At 35.3% G+C, this 17895-nt stretch overlaps 1 protein-coding gene across 10 annotated transcripts in view; it reads right to left on the bottom strand.

Annotated features, from left to right (window-relative positions):
- The window catches only part of MYCBP2 (MYC binding protein 2), a 255562-nt gene that overhangs the window by 151400 nt on the left and 86267 nt on the right, over positions 1 to 17895 (bottom strand). For 9 of the 10 annotated variants that reach the window (XM_046664365.1, XM_046664367.1, XM_046664368.1 and 6 more), the window contains 5 exons: positions 14387 to 14506; positions 13342 to 13423; positions 8141 to 8258; positions 2315 to 2519; positions 1253 to 1406 (listed from right to left, as the gene is read on the bottom strand). In XM_046664365.1, coding sequence (XP_046520321.1) covers positions 1253 to 1406; positions 2315 to 2519; positions 8141 to 8258; positions 13342 to 13423; positions 14387 to 14506 — 679 coding nt within the window. Of the gene's footprint in view, positions 1 to 1252; positions 1407 to 2314; positions 2520 to 8140; positions 8259 to 13341; positions 13424 to 14386; positions 14507 to 16014; positions 16115 to 17895 lie in introns of those variants that run through there. The other variant, XM_046664374.1, reaches the window with a different exon arrangement.

Raw genomic sequence — 17895 nt, 5'->3', positions numbered from 1 at the left:
ACTGTGACCACTCTAATTTTGGTTCTTAGTACCTCATGTCTTAAGAATTACTCTAAGACTACTCCCCTCTAGTCTCTTGTTATCTAATCTATCCTGTTTAACGCTGCTAAGGAGACCTAAAAGCACAACTCAATTCTGGCCTCCAGGCCTTCACACAAAATGCCCAACAGACAGTAAGCTGGTCAGCAACCTGGGAAGAACTATAATTCCTTTACCCTGAATGCAGGCCTCAGGAATGAAAACATGGCCTCTTAAGACTTGCCTGGCTGATGGAAAGTAAAGGAGGCGTGGGCAGAGAAGCAAGACAGAGAAAGTCTTTTCCCTCTCCTGACTCAAGCCACTTAACCCTTTCAACTTATCTGAACTCCTGCCTACTAAGGCTGGGAAATAAACAATGCCAGAGGCGGAAAAAATGGTAAGTCCTGTGATAAGCCACTCTGGTAATGGTGGGGTACACCTCCTACTAGTATTCAAAGCTAGAAATGCTGAGAAGGGTAACTCTATTCTTTACTCATTATGTATATAAAGCACCATAATAAATTTTAAACAAATAATATAATTTCTTGAATCTCTTGTGTACCTGTATCCATCTCTACATTTTTACTGTTTCCAGAGTGTGATAACCCTGCACATTTCTCTACCAACATGAGAATTTTGTTATGTACATTCTTAAAGGGAAAGCTCATTTATCTCATTTATTCTGTACTGTCTTTAGTGTAATTTCTTCTACATAGTGGGCAATAATAAGATATTTATGGGAACAAGAAATAGAATGAATCCTATACAATATAGACAAGATTACTGATAGACTAAAAATAATTAACAATAAAACTCTTGAAAGTAAACTGCTTATTACAATGACAGTAGCCAACACTTCTGTAGCACCTACTACGTGCCTCTGCTCTAAGTTCTTCAAGCCTCATCACAATATATGGGGTGGGTACTATAATTATCCCTACTTTATAAGTGAGAAAAATGAGACACAGAGAGTCAAAGTAACTCCTCCAAGGTGACATGGAAAGCAAATTGTGAAGCTGGGATAAACGTAGGCAGTCTGGCTCAGAATGCATGTTCTTAACCACCACCCCATCCTATAACGGTTCCTGTGAATCACTATGACAGAAGTGTAGTTAACAAACAGGAGAGTTTTCATGTGTGAAGAGTCTGCCTATACATGAATTTCATACTATCACAACAGTATAATTTGATCAAAATTTATTTACTACACTATTTTATAAACAGAGAAGCTTACCTCCAAATGACATCATACACAGGATCAAGACACACACCAAATCCTTGTAGATCCTCTTGTTCAGAGTCATTAAAAGTTTTACAACTCCCATCGACTTTATTTATTAGAAGACATTTGAATGGAGGGGGTTCTGATACAGAAGCAGGCACCAAGCCTTGGGGAAAAATATTTACATATTTTAAAGATGCATTACCTTTTCATACTCCCCCCAACTTATAAGGTAAGTATTACTTATAAGGTAAGTATTATTATCTCCATTTTACAGATGAAGAAATTGAGACTTAAAGATGTTAAGTAACTAAAAATCTTTAAGTAGCAGAATTAGGACTAAAACCTCAGGCTGTCTAAATTCACAATATACACTCAATTTCTACGCTATACCACTCCATTCTATATTATTCATGATACCATGGACACAAGTAAGGATTAATACCTTGGTCTTAATGAGACTTCAAAGTTTGATTTATGTAATCTTCCATAAAATTTAATTTCTACCCTTTATTTAACAAGAATCAATACGGAAAATTTTTTCTTCCAATATAGGTTTTCTTTTGTGTGTGAAGAAGGTTGGCCCTGAGCTGATATCGGTTGCTCATCTTCCTCTTTTTGCTTGAGGAAGATTGTTGCTGAGCATCTGTGGCAATTTTCCTCTATTTTGTACATGCGACACCACCACAGTAAATGGCTTGATGAGCGGTGTGTAGGTCCATGCCTGGGATCCAAACCTATGAACCCCAGGCCACCAAAGCGGAGCACACGAACTCAACCACTATGCAACTGGGCCAGCCCCGCCAGTCTAGGTTTTATCCTACTACAATTTAGCTCATATTACTACCACTCTTTAGCTTACAAATACTTTGGTTTCTAGATCTCCCAATTATTTCATTCTTCTAGCACATAGACACAGATAAACACAGATACTTAGAAGCTTCTTTTAAACTTCTTTAAACAGAAAGAAAAAAAAGCTACAAGACTATATCTCATAACACGAAAAGATGAACCATTTACTACCAGTCAAGACAAGGATTTTTGGGGAGGACGTTTGTTTGTGATGAGTATTACCTATTATGTGTTTACTGGCAAAAATTTCTGATGTAGCAAGCACATGAGAATTAATAAGTGCTTCATCAATTCGTAAGAAAGTCTGGTCACCACTTGCACCTATCCAGGTAGCTTTTCTTCCATATTTTGATCCAATGTTAGGCATGGGAGCTGGTTTTGCATTCCAATACGGCACATCCAAAATTGGTCTGCCCAGTTGTCCTTTCTAAAAGATTAAATAGACCATATTAACAATATTACTGGATAAATAATCTATAATTTTTTATAAAGTTAAGGAGACAGTAGACAAAAATAGCTCTATGAGACATTATTCTTCATCAATTGTTAGTAGTGTTTTTTAACAAATGACATTCATGTGAAATTTGGACCAAAGATTTATAAAGGGATAACACAATTTCTACTATTCCTAGGAATTTTCCCCCTAATAAACCACAAATTGCATTATTAAGAAAAATAATAATAAGATTAAAGTATTTCCATGCAAGAAATCTCCTTGAAGTATTGTGACTATCTTCACTACATTTAAATGAAAAGTATAATAAATATACAATATGTTAAAAAATTAGCATTACAAATCGTTCATTTAAAAAAATCACTTTTATATTTTAAGTTGATAGTATAACAGAAAGTCACTGTTGAACTCACAGAGTCTGAAAATATTTGGGTAAAAGATCAAAATCATAAATACTGCAACTGTGAATACAATTAGAAAATTACGTATTTTCCTCATGATCATATGTTAATAAGTTATTTATGTTTCAAGATAAACAGCAAAATCAATGGTAAGGAATGATGTCTTAAGTTAATAACTGTTAACTCACTTAAAAAGTATGGCTGTCTATAGATACCTGGTTAAGTAAGAGTTTAATTTAAAAAGTAATAGAAAGTTTCTCACTACTAAGCTAGCAGCTGTAAAAGACAGTTGATGTTGGACTGGTAACTACTCATCCTCCCCTGGCTCAGGGGCTCAGCGTTTTCCTTCTAAAAACCCTCTGCAGGGTAGAAAATGCTGCACCATGGCACCCAGGGTTATCTACAAGTGATAGGAATGAGAAACCATAGCAAAAAACCCAAAGAACAGGGGAGCCTGGAGCACTGCAAACAGCCTAGTTAAGTTCTCACCTGACAACCAGGTTTCTGGTAAGTTCTATGACTCCTTCAACACCACAGCAAGAAAGCACAGCCACAAAGTGACTGCAGAAGCAACAGAGCTTCAGTCCCTGGGCTGAACCAGGGGAGGGAAAAGTGGCAAGCACATGAGAGAGAAGCAGCCAAAAAATGTTAGTGTTTATTCTCAGCTTATTTCAATATCTACCCTTATTATTATTATTATTATTTTTGGAGGAAGATTAGTCCTAAGCTAACATACACTGCCAATCCTCCTCTTTTTGCTGAGGAAGACTGGCCCCGAGCTAACATCCGTGCCCATCTTCTTCTACTTTATACGTGGGGTGCCTGCCACAGCATGGCTTGATGAGCCATGCTAGGTCTGTGCCCAGGATCAGAATCAGTGAACCCCGGGTGGATGAGGTGGAGCGTGCAAACTTAACCACTATGCCAACAGGCTGCCCCTTTACCCTTATTTTTTAACAACAAAGAAAAGGAACATAAAAATGTGAACAGTGAGCAAAGTACATCATATTCAGGGATATATTATGCTATTGGAGGAAAAAGAAATTAATAATATTTTTCATTGACTATTGAAACAAATATCTATTCCCTTATTATCAACCAACTAATGTGAAGAAAAGTAGTCCAAAAATATGACAAGTGTCTGGACAGCTCCATGGGATTCAGGCTGTGGTTATAAATAAGCCACATTCAAATTCATAAAAGTTCACAAGTAGGACTGCTGGGGATACAGGACAATAATGGTTGTCTGATTTCAAATACTACCACTCACATTTCTCCCAAAACAACATAAAACCAAAAAACAGAGCAAAGAAAATCACACATGACTCAAGCCTTCAGCAGTATTAGGAAACAGCAGATCTCAGGACCTTTCAGTGACCTGTAACCAGAGAAGAAACCAAATTCCAACAGAGTTTTCTCTACCCACCTGCCACTGCAAGCCTGAGCAGGTGGTAAGTGCAAAAGGGGAGGCTTAAAAGGGAGAGGAGTATAGCAGACTTAGAAAAAGCACTGGCAAAATCATCCCCTCAAGGAGAAAATCCAACCCTTAATGTCAAAATACTAAATATGTATAAGGACTTGAAGGCTCACAGCATCAGCTACAGGAAAAAGGCTTCAAAGTGTGCAGGACCATTTCTCACTCATCAGAATGATGCACATTAAAAGGTTTGTCAACACATTCTATTGGCAAGGCTGTGGAGAAATGGGCACTCTCATACACTGCTGGTAAGAATGCAAAATAGAGGAGAATTAATATCTCACAAAACTACATAGGCATTAACCTTCAACCCAGCAATCTTACATCCAGAAATTTAGCTCAAAGATATACCTCTAACAATATTCATTGCTATTTTGCAAAATACTGGAAAGTACTTAAATGTCCAAGCATAAGAAATTGATTGAATAAGCTATAGTACATATACACAATGTACTATGCGGATGTTAAAAAAAAGAATAAAAATATCTATAAACTGATATGGAAAGATTTCTGGGAGATACAGTAAAGTGAAAAGAGCAAAGTGTAGAAGAGCATATATAAAACGCTTCCTTTTAAAAAATAAAGAAAGGGAAATAATTATATATACGTATATACACACACATAGCTCTATGTAGATCAATAAAGATACAGATAGATAGACAGTGTGTGCTTATTTATTTATTAATTTTTACAAGAAGGAACACAGGAAGAATGAACTGAAAAATAATGAAGTTTGTTACCTACAAGCATGGAGCAAAGGGGGTAGGGAGGCAGAGATGCCAGGGATATGGGAGGGAATGACACTTGATTGAGTATACCATTTTTATATAACTTAACTTTTGTAAACATGTTAATGTTCTACATATTCAAAAAATAAAATTCCATCTAAGGATGTAGGAGGAGGGATCCTTAAACTAAAAGCAAACTGAAACAGCATATTGGACCACAAACCCCACTCCTTGGAAGTGTAAGAGCTCCAAGTTGGCAGGACATGGTAGGGGTCAGCATTTTAACCAGTGCCTTCCTAGGGAAGGCTAGGAAGATGGTAACAATCTTCAATCTTCAATCTAGGGAGAAGAGGAACCCCACTGTGTGACAGTCCTTTGAACCTGGGACTTTTCTGCCCTAACTATGGCATTCCAGGGAGCCTCACTCTTCATTCATGGTTGAAGGCCAAAGTTATCTCCACGCTGAAGGGTCATCCCGCTTTCTCCCCCAACTCCTGAGATCAGATCTTATTCACTTTACAGAGATTAACCTTGTCCAGGATAGGGTGAGATAAAAGTGACCTGGTAAAAGGGTCTGTTTTCAGGGACAAAGGGAAAGGGGGGTGATCCTTGGCTGTTGCTGTTCTTTACAAAGAATCTATCATTTCTATCTATTTTTATTCATATAAAAGTGCTTTTTTAATAATAAAAAAACCAAACAAACAAAGTCAATTCTATTCCAAAGGAATAACATAATTCCAGTGAAGGGGGGTCGGGAGAAAGGATCTAAGTAACTTACGAACACAGTATGTGACCATATACCTTCAGTCTAGGGTTAGGACGTAGGTGAGAGGGGGCAGGAGCAAGAGTGACAGACAAACCCTGACATCTTTTCAGTGAGTTTGCTACAGTGCTGTGGACAAAGCAAATATAAAACTACTGTAGAGAGTTTAGAAACAAGTGAGCAAGAGATAAATGTACTGGTATTTCTGGGAGCCAGGATTCTTACTGTAGAAGAAGGGGCATAAATATGGAATGGGACAAGGTAAGAAAGTACCCTGTGGGAATGGACTGGAATTAGAGGTATCAGTGTGTGCTTGTGATTTCTAAAATACATGCATGTATGTATATACGTACATATATGTGTACTGGGGATGCAAAGACATCCTGTAGTAATGAATACATCGAGTCTTCATTTGATGTCCAATACTATTCCCCACTAAAAAGAACCCAGGTTCTTGAAGAAATGGCTGATTCCAGGACTGATAGAGACAAGCCTGGGATACCCATTATGCCACAAAGTAAGAAAGCGCTCAAAAAAATTAAGGGGCATGTCGCAAGAACACAGCCAGTTTGAAAAGACTCCCACTGGCCAACTCTGGGACAATCTAAGTACCCAAATAATTAAGGACAGTAATGAACAAAATACAAATACAATAGTAAGTTGACAGACCAATAATACGTAGACAAACAAACAAATAATAAAAGAGGGCTCCTGCTGACAGTAAAATGCAAAGGGCCGACAGGTAAAACGTGAGCGTGTGCTGGAGGTGAAAAATCATTTTGCAGCCATTATAGTAAAGACTGGTACAGGCAAGAATAATCAATGGATGCTGAATGTAGGGGGAAATTTTGATGAGAAACAGATATCTTAAAACTTTCTTAAATGTGTCAACTGACAGATTGCTTATTAGTTTCATGGGAAAAAATACTAAGTATGCAGCAGAGAAATCAGACAATATTTTCCAGGCGATCAAAATTTATATCACTAATAATAGGCAGGTGGGCATTCTGTGCTTCCAGATGGAATGCTCTGAGAAGAACACCAACATCACTTATACAATATTTTGGCCTGGAATGCACAATCTGAATCTAAACATGAGGAAATATCAGAGAAACAAAAATGAGGAGCATTTTCTTTAAAGTACCATATTCTTTGAAAATATCAATGTTCTAATAGACAAAGAAAAGGTCTGGAAATGTCATAGATCAAAGGAGACTAAAGAAAATGACAAGCAAATACAATGCCTGATCCTAGACTGGAGGAGAAAAAACGCCAAAATAATTATTGGGTCAACTGGCAAAATACCAACTCAAGTATTTAGGAGTAAAAGGGTCATAATGTATGTAAGTTATTCTGAAAAGATCTGGGAAAAAAAAATGTTTTATATACATACATACCCACAGAGTGTGTGAGAGACAATGAGAGTGCACATGTGCAAATGGTAAAGCAAACCGATCAAAATGCTACCAATAGGTGAATTTACGTATTATTTTTTGCAACCTTTCTGTAAACTTAAAATCATTTCCAAATAAAAGATTTTTTTTTAAGTTCAAATTTACGTTTTTTTAAAAATCAAGAGTTGCAAATTACATCCTAGAGACTTAAGTTAGAGAGTTCTGAATAGTTACCCATGTCAGAGATGGTATAGGTTTACTAGCACAGTCTTAACGAAGCTTTTCCTTGATCTCTACTAGGCCCAAACTACACAAAATTCTCAGAGCATTTTCACTCTTTTCAAGCTTTGGCAAAAAGAGAAAAGCGAAACAGACAGGCAAACAGACAGAGACCACAGAGAGAGAGGGAGAGGAAAGAGGAAAACTATAATTTTAAACAAATCTAATAAGAAAACTAGGTTCTTAAACAGTTCTAAAATAGAAATAATTCTATATATTAAGAAAAATGAATTTCTACAAACTACTTGGGAAATAAGCTTTCAAATCAAAGAATCAGTTCTACTGAATGCTTAAAGGACTTTGGCCTGGAATAAACATGTACAATTCCAACACAGCTGTTAAATTTAATAAAGTGTAATGCTACACTACAGAAGAAAATTATTTCAAAGTAACATCATTCAGGTTTTGGATGTGTTAGGTGTGCAGACAAAAAATATGCATATGCAATAATTATAATATAAGAATTTCACTGAAACCAGAAAAAATAGCTAACAGACAAATTTTAAGGCAATGGTACAATGCAATATTATCAATGCTTAAAAAATTCCTTACAGAAAAACTTCCAAATGTGAAGACCTGTCCATCCAATAAAAGTACTGCCGTGTGGTTGCTGCCTGCAGTAACTTGTGTGCTAGGGCCTGGCAATGCTTGAACAAGAGTGGGACATCCCCTAGGTTAAAAAAAAAAAATTAAGTTAACTTCTTACAAGACCTAACTGAAATAAAAAACAATAAATAAACAATGCAATAAGAAATAGAAGAGATAAAAGGCACTAATAAGAATATCTGGTAAACACTTAGTTAGGTACTATATGCTTGTCTCCATTCTAGATGCTAGGTGTACAAAGATGAAAAAGATCTAATCACTGACTTTAAGGAGATCATTAAAAAGATTTCCTGAATTTACTCCCCTAATTATGGACACATAATTTTTAATTTTTATGAAAGACTGGTGTGCTACATTTGTTTTAAAAGGAAAAAAATTTTATCTTTTATACAGAATGGTGTGTTAGAGATCTCTACAAATATTTGTTGAATGAAATAAAAAATCATGCACTGTTTTAACAGGAATTCAATCCAGGAACTATAGGAAACAATTTTATGGCCTCTTTTCTACCATTTTTCTCTGATCTATAATTTTAGATTTTAACATAGTAGTTAACGAATCAGAACACAGCATCGTGAGGGGCACTGCAGCAGTGGCTAAAAGCTCAGGATCCAGAGCTAGGCTGCATGGGTGTGCAGCCTTGGTCTACTATGTAAAAGCAACATGACCAGGACTTTGAACAAGTTACTCATCCTTTTTGCATTTCAGTTTTCTCTTCCATAACATGGAGTATAATACTACAGAGTATCTCCTCCATAGGGTTCCTATGATCAATAAAGAAGCTCATATATGTCAAGTGCTTGGGTCAGTGTGTGGCACACAGTTAACATTTAATAAATTGTAACTATTATGATAAACAACATCCTTGTATCCATCCTTGCATCACTTTCCCATTTACTAACCACTTTCAGTAATCATTATCTGTAATTAGAATCACCATCACTATAGAAACAGTCCACATAATAGGAATGCTCTGTTTCTGAGAAAATGTAATTATGATACTTTAAATTTTAAAATTACATATAATATTTTTAATGATTATTCAAGCTGCAATGAAAAATGAACTGTAAAGGGGCAACACTAGCAGCTGGAAACCTAGTTAAGAAAATTTTACAATAATCTGGGTGAGTTACGATGAAGGTCTGAACTAGGAACAGTGTGGACTGAAAGGAATGAATGAATTTGATAGCTCTGTACAGAATGGAACTGACTGGACTTGGTAAGTGACTGATAAGGGGCAAGGAAAGTTTTTTGCTTAAGCAACAAGGTAGATGGTGGTAACATTCACTTAAGCTATGAGAATGAGATCTAAAAAGATGATTAGAGAGAAAAGACAAGATCCTAGTTTCCATTATGGGTCTCTTCTAACACTTTAGGTATGGATAGAGGAAGAAGAGCTCATAGAAATCCAGGACATACAAAGAGGAAAAGGAACTTTGGGAAAATGTGGTCTGAAGAGAGTCATTGGAAGAGAAAGTTTCAAGAAGGGGGAAATAATGTACATGCTAAATGCTCTAGAGACACATGCAAGTGATCTTTCAATTTAGCAAGAAGAAAGTCTCTGGTGGAAGTAGGCAGAACACTGCAGCAGATGAGGAGTTAACAGTGGGGTCAGAGACTATGCAAAACCCCTTCAAGAACCTCAGCACAAAAAAGAAAAAGAAGGAGAATCAAAAGCTAAAGGGAAAATGAAGCTGAAGGAGAGGCTTTGTTCTTTTTAAGATGACAGAGATTTGCAGAAGTTTAAACCTGTGAGGGAAGATAAAGAGGCTAAAGATATAGTTCAGAAAGGAGACAAGAAGCAGACCTAGATCCCTAAGGACAAGGTAGACAGTCCTCACAGCACAGGCAAGAACAGGTTCCTCCTTCAGTGGAACACGCAGAAGGAACAATGAAGTAGTATGGATGCAGGTAGGTTAGTAGAGCTGGTGGGCTGAAGAATTTCCCATCTAATGGCTTTTATTTTTGTTGTGATGTAAACAGAGGACATGTGCTGAAAGGAAGAAGGAAATGAGTGAGTAGAGAATTTGAAGATTACAGAAAAGGTATGGTAGTGAATGGAACAAGTAAATACCCAGATCAGCAGTTTTTAACCTAGATCCAAAGACTTTGTAGGAAGACTATGAGTGAACTTCAGGAGATACGTGAACCTCCTAAATTTGTAAGCCAACTTTTATGTGTATTTCTTATGTTTATTTTTCTGAAGAGAGAGCCCATATCTTTCATCAAATTCTCAAAAGGTCTTAAACCAAATAGTTCAAAACTGTAAAATGTGAGGATTACTGCCCATTGTAGAAGGATTGGTCAAATCTAGAAATCACATAGCAATCTGCATTTGTTATTTTTTTTCCTGAAGCCTATGTTAGACATGGAAAACACAGATAAGATTGATTCATGCTTGAAATTTTGCCATGCCCTGGCATCAAGACCAAGAGGGTGAGAAAACTGAGGATACTTGGAAGAGCATAAGTGAAGAGAACAAGTAACAGTCTCTACCTTGTGTGGGAAATAAAGTCAAAACAATGAAAGAGAATACAGAAGTAGAGGGCTGTAGGGATGAAGTGCTGATAAAGTCAAAGGCCAAGTAAAATAAAGCAAAGCTAAATAAGAGAAGAAGAAATTGTCACCAGATTATGGGTTGTTTAAACTTAAGAATTCAGAGTTGGAGCTGTGCTAGATCCAGGATGGGTCTGGGAATAACCACCATGAATGTGGAAGTAAAGTTCACTAGATATAAGGTGTCAAGATAAGTATACTGTATGAGACCATTTACATGGATACTGAAGTTACTCACAAGTTTGACGAGATTCAGAGTGAGAAAACACTGTGAGCCAGCCACTAAATTTTCAAAGAATGAAAGGTAGGTAGGTAATAAAAGGGGAGTATAGCAGAATGGTCATGCCTCAAAAGAGCAGTAGCTATTTTACTTGAAGATGGAACAGCATCTTCATGGCTAGGAACAGCAGTGAAAGGTAAGTGGTTCTCAATTCTGAGGTACAGGGAGTTTTGGCAAATAAACAATTATTACTTTAAAAGGCTGACTGGTGAACTAATGCCCTCATAGAAATATCCGCTTCAATTCAAACAAAGAATTAAAGGGAAAGTTCCTATAACTGTTTATTTGGTAGTTTACAAAGCACAATCACATAAAATATTCATTATTTACATTATTATATAATTATTCATATATAAATATTTAGAGTCAATAATCATTGATTATCAAAATAACTCTATGGGTAGATCTGAAGAGCTAAAAGGATCTTCCCAAGAGTTGGGGGCTTCTAATACACAGTCTTTGAACTCTTTCCATCATACTAGTGAGCCTATTTATTAAATTATTTGGAAAATATAGGAAGAAGAGAAAAGAAAAATTATGTGTATGTATGCATGCCAGGCACTTTATACACTATATTAATTCTTCAACAATCCTACGGGATATTTGGCAAATTACAGGCACACAGTTGGTAAGAGATGAAACAAAGATGTGAACCTTGTCTAAATGGTTCCAGACATGATGACTGCGTAGCATATTAATGAAGAAGTACAGTACACAAGAAAAAGATGAAACTCAGAAACACTATAAGAATCATCAAAATTCTAAAGGCAAAGGGAGAATAAAAGCATCTAAACTATATAGTCTCTTTCCCAACATCCAGGTTTAAGTTTACTGAAAATGGGAAAAGAATTTGGAACAGAAATTTACGAGCAAACTAAACCAAATAAGCAAACGAAAAAGAGGGTTGTAGACTCATAGCTGACTGATAGCCTCAGATGCTGTCCCTTTGGATCCACGAGGCTATTCTTCCCCTGGGATGCTATCAGCCTGTGACTGAGTGTGATAAAGGTATTAATGTTGGCCCATCTTGCCCAATTTGGGACACTTCCAAAGGCAATTTTGGCTTGAGGACACCCCATTGGCCCAGCTGAAACTCTCTCAGAATAGCACTGTAATCTAGATTCTTCCTACCCCATCCTTTTCCTTCTTTCCTTTACAGGAGTCAGACCTACATCATGTCTGAAGGCTTTCCCTGTCTATTCCTTTCACAAGAGCTTTCCCCCAATAAATCACTTGCATATCTAATCCTGTCTTAGTATCTTCTTCGAAAACCTGAAGTAATAAGGATGGATTTTCTATACTTCGACTAAAAGTACTTTCACTGTGTTAAGCAGGATATGAATTCAGCTTTAGCTGTTCTCATGAAAGCCAAAGTAAGAGGGACTTAAACAAGATAGAAGTTTATTTCTCTCTCAGGTAAGTGTACAATTGTAAGGAGGTTATGTGGCAGTTCCATGGTGTCAGGGACCCAGACTATTTCTATTTTATAATTCTCCCATTCTCAACACGTGGTTTCCAACTTATGACAGCTCTGAGGACTTCTCCAGTTCCTGCCACCATGCATGGGTTCCAGGCAGCAAGCAGGGAGGGGAGAAGGGGAAACAGAAGAGTATCCCTCTTCCCTTTAACAGCATGATTTCAAAGTTGCACATGTCACCTCAGTGCACATGGCCATATCTTGCTGCAATGGAGGCAGGAAAATGAAGTCTTTAGCTGCACGGTCATGTCACCAACTAAAACTCTATCCCCAAATGAAGCAGGGAAGAATGGGTATTAGGAAACGTCTAGCAGACTCTACCATAATTACTTCTTCACTCTTCTGGATAACTCAAAACGGTTCCTCTGAGAGACCATTAGGTTTTGTTTGAAAATTATTCAAAAGCCCCAATAACTTCAAGTTAATATTAGACCAAAACTTCAAAACAGATAACATTAAGGAATATGATTGAATCCATTGCTGATTTTTTTAAAATGCAATTTGGGGATATTCATTGTCTTTTCAATTGCCATGAAGGGCCTTTAAAAAGATACAATTATTAAGAATATAATAGGATTTTGTGATAATCATAATTACTCATATTTTAAATGTATAATATATACATCAATTTTTCTCCTGAACCACAAAATCATCTATCCCCACAAAAGCACTCAACCACAAAATCAAGAACCACCAGTAATCTATGAGCCACACTTTGCAAAACAGCAGTATACATACTATTTCAAGTGTAGAAATATACATTTAGAAAGAAGGAAAAGGAAGAAGAAAGAAAAGAAAAAAACTCCAGTTCCTTCAAACAAAAAGTCGGAGCACCTGGAATTGACATCTCCATGTCCTAGCTGTCCATGCTGTCCATATCCAAATGTATAGACATCTCCGTTTTCCATTAAAACCACTGAAACCAAAACACACAGCTTTATTTTTTCATTATATGCATTTTATATTTCTATCCCAACTATACTGAAAGCAGTGTAATATTCATTATTTAAAATTTATAGAGCCATTAAAAATAGGCAATCGAAGCATAAATTTATATTTAATGAGAAACAAATATAATTTTAGTTCTGTAAAATGCTTTTGTAGGTTATAAAATACATAATGTTGTTCATAATACATACTTTAAAATTCTTACAAATACCATTTAATAACACTAATATTTAACAGAACATTGGTTTGGGTCAGCTGTAAAATCTTTCTAATAATGAGTAACCACATATAAAATATTGTTCCCTCAAATATAGGATAATTATAGAGGTAGCAAATGGGTTTGAGCTCTGCACAATTATGTGCAAAATCAATGAAATGTTAGAACTTTAATATCTGTCAATGCCTTATCAAATAAGGAAATATTTAATATCAAAGATTTTAACATTTTTTATTTTTGTAAAGGTTGACTAGCACAACCTAAGTTATATAATCCAATGTCAATAATTTACTAAGAATGTAATTATTTTCTACACTTTAAGAAAATAAAGAAATTTGTTGATGCACACTTCTTATTGAACATTAAGGAAATATGGGACTACTTTATAAAAATCACAGAATTCTAGAGTTCAAAGGGATTTCAGGGATTATTTCATCTTCAGGAATTTCATGAATTGAATTACAAAATAAACCCATCAGAAGACAGACTAGAAGTTCATCAGAAGAGACTAGAAGACTCTAGACAAGTACCTATTTCATCACGCCATAGCAAAGAGATTCTGTAATAAATATAAAGCTTTTATGGATTTAAGAAATATTGCCACACTATAGCTTTTAACACACAAATAACAGACTAGATTCATCAAAACTAAACAAATAAGTTATTTAGCACGATGGTAAAAATGCAGTTATACCCTAAAGTTCCGGCTGCTACCTGAATGGTGAAATCCACAGCTGACTTGTACTGCCCGGAGCTCACAGTCAAATCGCACAGAGCCTGGAGGGTATGTCGTGATTTTGCTTGCATCTTTTTCTCCCCGTTCTCCACTTCCATCTGTAAGTGTTATAATTTGTATTAAGCCATTATTCATCTTAAAAGTAAAATTTTACATCAGTTTACTATGGAAGAACAAGAGAAAAATGTTAAAAGGAACAAGCAAGAAGAATCTGCAGCTGTTAGAATTGATAGATCAAGAATCTACCTGCAAAGAAGCCATTTTGAGAAGATACACTACATACTTCTGTTTGCAAACATCACTAAATCAATAAAAACAGAGATAAGATCTGGTTATGGATAAAACCTAATAAGATAATCAGTTATGTAATGTAAATGGGTCATTAAGTTATAGAAATAACAAAATTCTAAATGTAATAGTTTATATGTGAAAATTTAGTTTGCATAAAAAATAACTGCATGCAAAGTCATTTAACAATTATTTTGAACTTAGTGATATTGTTAGTACTAGCCAGTTTTTTAAAAATTCCTAGCTGACTTACAAATGATGCAGATTCCCCAAACACATTTTAGAAAGGCTACCCTCTCCACGAATATTGCTAAACTCAACTGAACTTTAAAAAATTTATAAAGACCAAATAGCTTTATCCAATATATTGTAGTTCAATAGGTTACTCTCAACTCATCTTTCCTGTTCCACCTGGCCCTTCAGCCATTCTGCTTTATGGTCTTCTTCTGACCCCCAACCACTACTCTCAAGCAAACCTTGCTGCTTCCATTCCTTCTTTCCTTCTCCCTTCTTTTTATACTTTCCTCTATTATGCTTGCTTTAGGCCTTCCCTCCACCCCTGGTTTCTACATTTGACTTTGAATATTCTGGCATCCTAACCACAAAATAAAAAGCCACATTCAAGAATATAAAAATTCTAGTTTGGAATGTGTAAATAAGGGAGGCAACTTACTTTTCCTAGTCTAAAACTACATATCACTAAAATATGACCTCTGTATCATCAAGATTCAAATTCCTTGCACATGGAATAAATGTAAATATAAAAGGAATTTCAAAAGGTCAATTAGTCTAAGCTACTGTCCTGTGGTATAGCAACTCTAAACAAGTGTGTATAATATGCAGATACACATGTGGATCTACAGACACACATTTTTAATTAATTCTATATTTTCATTGCCCATTTTAGAATGCTAAACAGAATACCAAATCATTTCATGTTCACATTATGTGTTCCTTTTATCTAATATTTCTAACCTTTAGTAATATTCAGACAAGACAAAATTGGCCTAAGTTATGACTTCCCTTTCTGTAACTAAATGGCTATCATTTCAAAAAGCTTTAAACTCTCTATAACACTAGGACAGTAAAACCTCACTAATTCGGAAAAACATAGAATGGATTGCCCCATACTACTTACTGGAAAGGTCTTAATCATAGAACATCAAAGTAAAAATTCAGTTTTATTACCTTCAAGCAGTACGGATTATAGATTAAACTAAATGCTACAATAAATAAAATGTGGTTACCTACATTATAATTCAAAATAGGCCTATATTACATAAAAGTGTACCATAAACATAAAAGTCCTTTAACATACAAGAATTAATTGCTGGACCCAGAGGTTGAAGGCACGTTGAAGGAATCCTTCATTTCTTGAGCCCTTGGTTTGAAAAGCTAGTGATTTTAGACAGGTTTCCCCTTATATGTATGACCCTGAAAATTCAGAGGAAGAAATTATTTTGATTTTTTTACTCAAAAAAAGATCACAAATACTGCATCTGAAGTATCATAAATTCTGAATTAGTGAGAGGTTTTACTATAATAGCATAAAGATAATGATTCCTCTTCTGTTAAATTATCTAACCTGGGTTTGCCAAATTAAATCTGCAAGAATGGATAGGCTAAAAAAAAAAAAAAATCACATTTAGTTTCACTCCATCCAAAAGGAAACACAACCCTAGTTCAAAGACTCCTCATCTTGGAAAGACAATGGGATGGTTAAATACCAAAAGGAGTATCTTCCAAAGACTATTTAAGTAAAATGACAGACGTATAGAAATTTTACAGCTTTTATCTCAATTGGTAAAAATATCTAATTACTAAAATCAAATCTGATTTAACAAAGAAAACAAATTGTGTTCATCTGATTTTGCCAGACTTAACTAAATTCATTATTACAAGTATCATTCCACTTTATATAAATGTATCGAGCCTGGTTACAAGCTTTTAACTTTGAATTTAGCATTTTGTCCCCTCCCTTGAGTCAGAGATTAAATATAGACACAAATCCTACAATAGAGACATAGCATCTAGGAAGGAGGGAAAAAAAAGCCTAGTAATATACTGATCAAAACCATAGTAATTAAAAGAGTAGTGGCTATTATTTAAAGGTAAAAATAATACTAGAAACATTTTGTTCAAGTTCATCTAAACAAACTTTTATCTATATAAAATAATTCTCAATTATTATAGATGGCAAAAACATTAGTATTACAAACTCAAAAATAAGGATGAGGTTCTTAACATTATCAGCAGCAGAGGCAGAATTTAAAAAATATATGTCTGTATCTGGTATCTGATGTCCATTAAAAAAAATCAAGTACAATTCTAATAATTTAGAAATTTATAAAAGTTCATCAAAAAAGAAAGGTACCTAATAAGCGGCCAAAAATTTAGTGTAAAATTCAAGAATCAGCAAGTGAAATGTAGCAAGATTAACTGCTTAAGATCATTATTTAGTGAAGTGTTGAAATACTCTCAAGATTTTTCTTATAATTGGCCATTTAGGTATATGCATATCTGTATTTTCCCTAATATGAGTATGTTCATACATATATCATGTGATATTGAAACTATAATAGCTATAAAGTTTTGACATATATGTATCTAAAACGCTGTTAAGTATATATACAATATGCGTATTTGTGTACACATATAGAGAAAAGAGAATTCAGTATCTAAAGGATTCCAACTTCTAATTTTATTTAAATCTACACTTTTTGGGGTAATCTTATAGTTATGCATATCACAAAAAGTATCACAGAACACAGTGAGTATTTTGAGCAAAATCACTAAAATAAAACAGCAAAGCAGCAGCAACTACAATTTGCTAAGCACTTGCTTTGTGCTAAACACTGTGAAAATTTAAAGTGCACAGTAGATAACACTCTAGTGTTTTGGGGCCCTGGAGCCTAAGAGATTTGGATTTGAACCATGGCTCTACTATTTACTGGTTGTGTGACAAGTGGACACTGGACCTTTTTAAGTCTTAGCTTTCCCATCCATAAAACAGCAATGATGGTACGTTACCTCACAAGGTTCTTATGAGGATTAAGTGAAATAATGTACGAAAAGTGCTCAATCAGTATTCACTATTGTTGCTTCCTTTAGTTAATACAATAATCCAATGACACAGGTACTGTGATTCCATTTTGCAGTTGGGCTAACCAAGGCTTAGAGGGGTTAAGTAACCAGCTCA

The sequence above is a fragment of the Equus quagga genome, chromosome 6 (assembly GCF_021613505.1).
Source record: "Equus quagga isolate Etosha38 chromosome 6, UCLA_HA_Equagga_1.0, whole genome shotgun sequence".
Classification (NCBI taxonomy): domain Eukaryota; kingdom Metazoa; phylum Chordata; class Mammalia; order Perissodactyla; family Equidae; genus Equus; species Equus quagga.
Note: the sequence above shows the minus strand (reverse complement) of the source record. Positions and strands in the feature narration are given on the sequence as shown.